This window comes from Macaca fascicularis, chromosome 14, assembly GCF_037993035.2.
Source record: "Macaca fascicularis isolate 582-1 chromosome 14, T2T-MFA8v1.1".
Taxonomy (NCBI): Eukaryota; Metazoa; Chordata; class Mammalia; order Primates; family Cercopithecidae; genus Macaca; species Macaca fascicularis.
In genome coordinates this window covers 52,745,033-52,750,691 of record NC_088388.1, presented here as the reverse complement: position 1 = coordinate 52,750,691, position 5,659 = coordinate 52,745,033, and the positions used below count along the sequence as shown (strand labels likewise).

At 49.4% G+C, this 5,659-nt stretch overlaps 1 protein-coding gene across 1 annotated transcript; it reads left to right on the top strand.

The window, feature by feature from the left end:
* The first annotated feature begins 114 nt into the window (after positions 1-114).
* On the top strand, positions 115-4,948 carry RASSF10 (Ras association domain family member 10). The gene has a single exon (XM_065528535.2). The coding sequence runs from the start codon at positions 375-377 to the stop codon at positions 1,899-1,901; it is 1,527 nt and encodes a 508-aa protein (XP_065384607.1). The 5' UTR covers positions 115-374; the 3' UTR covers positions 1,902-4,948.
* Positions 4,949-5,659: the final 711 nt, after the last annotated feature.

Genomic DNA, 5,659 nt, shown 5'->3' with positions numbered 1-5,659 from the left:
GGGCCTGGGCCCTGAGCCTCCTGTACTTCCAGCCACAGCTCTGGGCGCTGGGGGCGGGAAGGGGTGGAGCCACGTGGGGAGGAGCAAAACCCGGAGGTCCCGGGCACCTTGGGTAGAGCCAGAGCGGCGGGAGCCGGTCCCGGGCGCGTTGCCCCGGGAGCGCCCGTCGTCCGGGCAGAGCGCAGCTGCAACTGCGACCACAGCCGCAGTCGCTTTCCAGCCTGCCTTCGGTGCGCAGTGGGGAAGCAGGGCTAGTGCAGCCGCAGGAGGGGGCACGGGCTCCTCTCCCATCCCAGAGCTACTGGGCTGCCCTTGCTGTCCTTTCTGCCCCAGCAGAGCCCGGCCAGACCTGCCACCTGCGCCCTGGTTGCGCCATGGATCCTTCGGAAAAGAAGATATCGGTGTGGATCTGCCAGGAAGAGAAGCTGGTGTCCGGTCTCTCCCGCCGCACTACTTGCTCGGACGTTGTGCGAGTGCTTTTGGAGGACGGCTGCCGGCGGCGACGGAGACAGCGGCGGAGCCGGCGGCGGGGGTCGGCCGGCGACCCGCCTGGCCCGGGAGAGCTTCCCGAACCTCCAGACGAGGACGACGAGGACGACGAGACGCTGCCGCAGGGCATGCTGTGTGGGCCCCCGCAGTGCTATTGCATCGTGGAGAAGTGGCGCGGCTTTGAGCGCATCCTCCCTAACAAGACTCGCATCTTGCGCCTCTGGGCTGCCTGGGGCGAAGAGCAAGAGAATGTGCGCTTCGTGCTAGTGCGCAGCGAGGCATCGCTGCCTAACGCCGGCCCCCGCAGCGCCGAGGCGCGCGTAGTGCTCAGCCGAGAGCGCCCCTGTCCGGCCCGCGGGGCCCCCGCGCGGCCCAGCCTGGCCATGACCCAGGAGAAACAGCGGCGAGTGGTGCGCAAGGCCTTTCGCAAACTGGCCAAGCTTAACCGGCGGCGCCAGCAGCAGCCTCCGTCGTCCTGTTCGTCCACTTCGTCGTCCACTGCCTCGTCCTGCTCTTCGTCGCCGCGGGCCCACGAGAGCGCGTCGGTGGAGCGCATGGAGACGCTGGTGCATCTGGTGCTCTCCCAGGACCACACCATTCGCCAGCAGGTGCAGCGGCTCCACGAGCTGGACCGCGAGATCGACCGCTACGAGGCCAAGGTGCACCTGGACCGCATGCGGCGTCACGGGGTCAACTACGTGCAGGACACTTACTTGGTTGGGGCAGGCATCGAGCTCGACGGGTCTAGCCCAGGAGAGGAGCCAGAAGAGGTGGCGGCGGAGGCAGAGGCGGCGGCGGCGGCGGCGCCGCCCCCTCTAGACGGCGAGGCGCAGGCGGCGGCGCTGGAGGAGCTGGCCCGGCGCTGCGACGACTTACTGAGGCTTCAGGAGCAACGGGTTCAGCAGGAGGAGTTGCTGGAGCGCCTTTCAGCCGAGATTCAGGAGGAACTCAACCAGAGGTGGATGCGGCGGCGCCAGGAGGAGCTGGCGGCGCGGGAGGAGCCCCCGGAGCCCGATGGCGGCCCCGAGGGCGAGCTGCTGCTGGAGCAGGAACGGGTCAGGACGCAGCTCAGTACTAGCCTTTACATCGGGCTCCGGCTCAACACGGACCTGGAGGCCGTCAAGTCGGACTTGGATTACAGCCAGCAGCAATGGGACAGCAAGGAGCGCGAGCTACAGGGCCTTCTGCAAACTTTGCACACTTTGGAGCTGACAGTGGCGCCGGATGGGGCTCCTGGCTCCGGCGGTCCCTCGCGGGAACCCGGGCCTCAAGCCTGCGCCGACATGTGGGTGGACCAGGCCCGTGGACTGGCCAAGAGCGGTCCTGGCAACGACGAAGACTCGGATACGGGGCTGAGCTCTATGCATAGCCAAGACTCGGACTCCGTGCCTATGTGCGAATCCCTTGTCTAGGGGTAGCGGGGGAGAGGGGGAAACAGGGATCTCTTTTTTCTTGCAGAATGCAGTGGGCCGGCCGGCTCAGGGACTTGAAACCAGGCTGTTGGGCCGGGGGAGGGCTTAGGACGCCTGCCCAGCCTCGCGCTCATCTGGCTCCGGGGTGAGTGCGGAGGAGGGTGGGGGACGAAGAAGTAGGGTCCCCAGTACAAGTTCTTTAAAGAGAGGGAAGGAGGGAGGAGGTGAGAACCACCTATATTGGAAAACAAACACCCCAAGGAAATTGACGTGGTCCGAGCCCATTTTCAAAGTAAGGAAGTATTATGGAGATTTCACTACTCTTCTGTATGGGAAGGACTGATGGCAGCTAGAACTTTAGTGTGTGGTATGAAGTGCTTTTAAAAGAAACACTTGGATGAAAAGGAAATTCCTTGAATGTTAATTGTGACTGTAAACGTGTTAAAACTAGCCAAAGAGGACACACTGGTGTCGGTCTCAGCCTTTCTTACATCTTTGATAAAACCCATAGGCACCAAAATCCTGGCTGTTTACATTTCTGCAGATTTGGGAATTACCCATCTGCTAAATCATTTGTCTTTTATTTTCTTTCAAAGGCTAAACTGTATCGAAGTCTAACTCTGTATTTCCTCCTAGTAAACAGAGTAGATGTTAAAAGGGAATTCTTTTCCCAAAATAAGCTTTTATTATTACAAAAGCCAAACATAATCATTTGAGATATAAAATCCTGGCAAACATAATCCTGGTTAAAATTTAATCTGGGCCCTTTGGGGTCTGTCCCTGCAAAGGCAGGTGTGTTGTCCTTTAATTCATATTGCCACTTCATTGACTCAATCACTGTTATTTCAGAAAAAAATAAAAGGAAGTGGCAGAATTCAAGTTACGCACAACAAAACTTGCTGTTTAACAAGCACTCTTTGAAAGCAAAGGTATGTTAGTGTTCAGCTTTTAAATTGAGCTATGTGATTAAAACCAACCATGACCTCAACGGATTTTACCCAAACTTGTCTAACTTCAGTATCTTTTGTCAGAGATTAATTAGTTACTTGTTCAAACTCAGATAGAGTAAATATCAGGGTTTCCTAGATAAGGCCAGAAAAGAAAAAATAAAACAAAACAATCTCATAGTACTCCTTGGGTGAACAATTTGATTAACGATGGCACATAGCCATGGAAAAAAAGATAAAAAATGAGTTAAGAACTTGACTTACTCTTTTCTGGCACACGCCTATGCACATGCCAGGAGATGCAAGTACACCACCATCTCAGTAGCTGGCGACAGAAGTGGTGGGGACTCCATGTAATTGTTCCAGTTATTTCAATTAAAACTTATCAGTTGTAGCTAGTGGTTGGCCCTGCGGAAGGAGCCTGCTGGCCGATTTCCCTCTGCAGCTCAGTACTTCTGAGGAATGTGGGATCTAATCTGTCCTCAGGAGGTATTAACAATGGGTCCTGTGTGTGGTACCAGCATGGTGCAGAAACCTCTTATCAACCTACTCTTGAGGGGCTGGCTCCAGTTTCAACACTACATGTGAAGATAACTTAAGAGGCCTTTGCTTTATACAGAAGTTCCTTCCCTTGCAGAGATTCTCTATCTGCTTGTTGCCAATGGGAGCCTGCCCTTCTGACCTCCTCAAACCACTGTTTGTGCTGTCTCCTTTTTAGAGACAGCACCCCCCACCCGCCCCTCACTGCCACCACCACTGCCCTGGTATTAAAACTTGTGTACCTGTTCGCAGATTTTCAAGTAAAAATGGGAATTTAAAGGCCATTTTCTTAATTGATGTTTTCAAAAGACATTAGCTGGCATAGCTATGGTTTTTTAGTTTGATCTGATGCAGGAAATGTCTATGCATTTGGTCTTGAACGTGATTAAAATGAGGAAGGGACTGAAAGAAACCCACCATCCCCAGACAATCATTTGATCCCATAAACACGAAACCTAATGATAGCTTTCGTTTTGAGGCAGAGGTAAAATCCTCATTAGAGTGTGACAAAATGCTACTTGTCTGAATGGTTTATGCTGACAATGGGCTGACCTGGTGGTTTTAAAATTATTGTGCTGTTTTTCCCACTCAGGGTGGTAGGAGAGGTGATTCTTGGACGTTTATTAACTCAAAAAGAACGCAGAAGTTGGCAGAACAGGACTGCCTGGCAGAAAGGGGCTGTTTTCCTTTTCACTATTATTATTTTAAACTTTGATGGGCTGCTGACGTCAGCAAATATGCTTGACACCTGTAAAGCAAACAAGCCACATCACAAGGAGAAGGCCTGTGGGATTTTCTGGTGCCCTATTTCTAGAACCTTCCCTGTCTTGACCATTTGAAGGTGCTTCTTTAGTCAGCTGTTCAGACAGCTGTGAGGCTTTATTGATAACAAATGGCAGCCTAGTTGGCCCATTTTTTTTCTCTTATCCAGATCAATTATATTCCTAAAAGGCTCTCTTGGTGAGTAGAAGAAAGGAGTGTGTAGAACACGCTGGCGTGGGGGAGTGAGGAGGAAGGAGACAATGGTTCTTTTTACTAAGAGCTTTTGTAAGCCTGAGAAAGGTGAAATACAGTTATAAAAAGCACCAAAACAGTGCCTGTGCATAGGAAGTGCTTAATAAATGCTAAATACTTTAAATTTTCATTCACATTTATGGTCACCATGGCCCTAAGAAGGAGAGTAAATGCATGACAGGGAATGTACCAATATCAGGATTTCAGGGCCCCTGGGAAAATTAACTCAGCTCCTATTCTCCAGTCCTAATGGAAATCCTGGGCAGAAACCAGCAAACTTAAGAAGGGTATGAAATGTAGGTCCCTTACCAGCCAGCCCCACCTTTTTTTTTTTTGGAATTGAGATAATTTATTGTATTTTTGATCTGAGTTATCCCAGTCTCAGCCATCTCTCAAACCAAAAGATTCCATATGGCATCTCTATGTTTGTTTATTTCCTTATAAAGTGTGTTTATTTTTTTCTGATTAGAAAAGTTGTGTACACTATAGTCCTTATGATGAACCTGAAAATAACATAAATAAAAAGGCAAGAAAAGTCACTCTAAATCTCTGTACCAAAAACCTGTCACTACCAAGATTAGTATATTTACTTCCAAACCTTTTGAATTGTGCAGATTTCATATTTGCTTCTGTATTTAAAAATATATAATTTTGATAAGATTGTATATACATGTTTATACTCAGGTTTTGACAGACTCCCTATAAACAGATCCACCCAAATTGGTGGATATACCATAGTTTACAGAACTGGGCATGTTATCAGTTTGTTTCTCATACTTTTTTTTATTGTTATAAAATAACACCATAATAAGTTTCTTTGTGCATGTATCTGTTTACCTAATTAGATTCCCACCCTCCCCACAATAAGATAGGTTTCCAGAAAGAGAATTCCCAGGTCAGAGTACACACATTTAGAGGCTTGATACTGCCAAATTGCTTTTCAAAAGATTTCTTCTAATTACAATCAGCTATGCATGAGCGTGCCTGTTTCACTACCGCTTAACTTTCATTAGGTATTATATTTTGTTAGGAAAATATTTTAATCAAAATTTACTAATTAATTCTTTGTTGCCTCAGGAAGCCAAAGCTGACAATCACTGACTTAAAATGTTCTTACAACAGCAAGGGTGGGCCGGTGGGTCAGAAGTGTTAGTCAAGAGGGTGTGGTGTTTTCTCTCCTTCCCATTTTGTTTTTTCCTTCTCTGAGTACTTGCTTAAGGTAATATTAATAGAATTTTATCTCATATCAGAATTGGT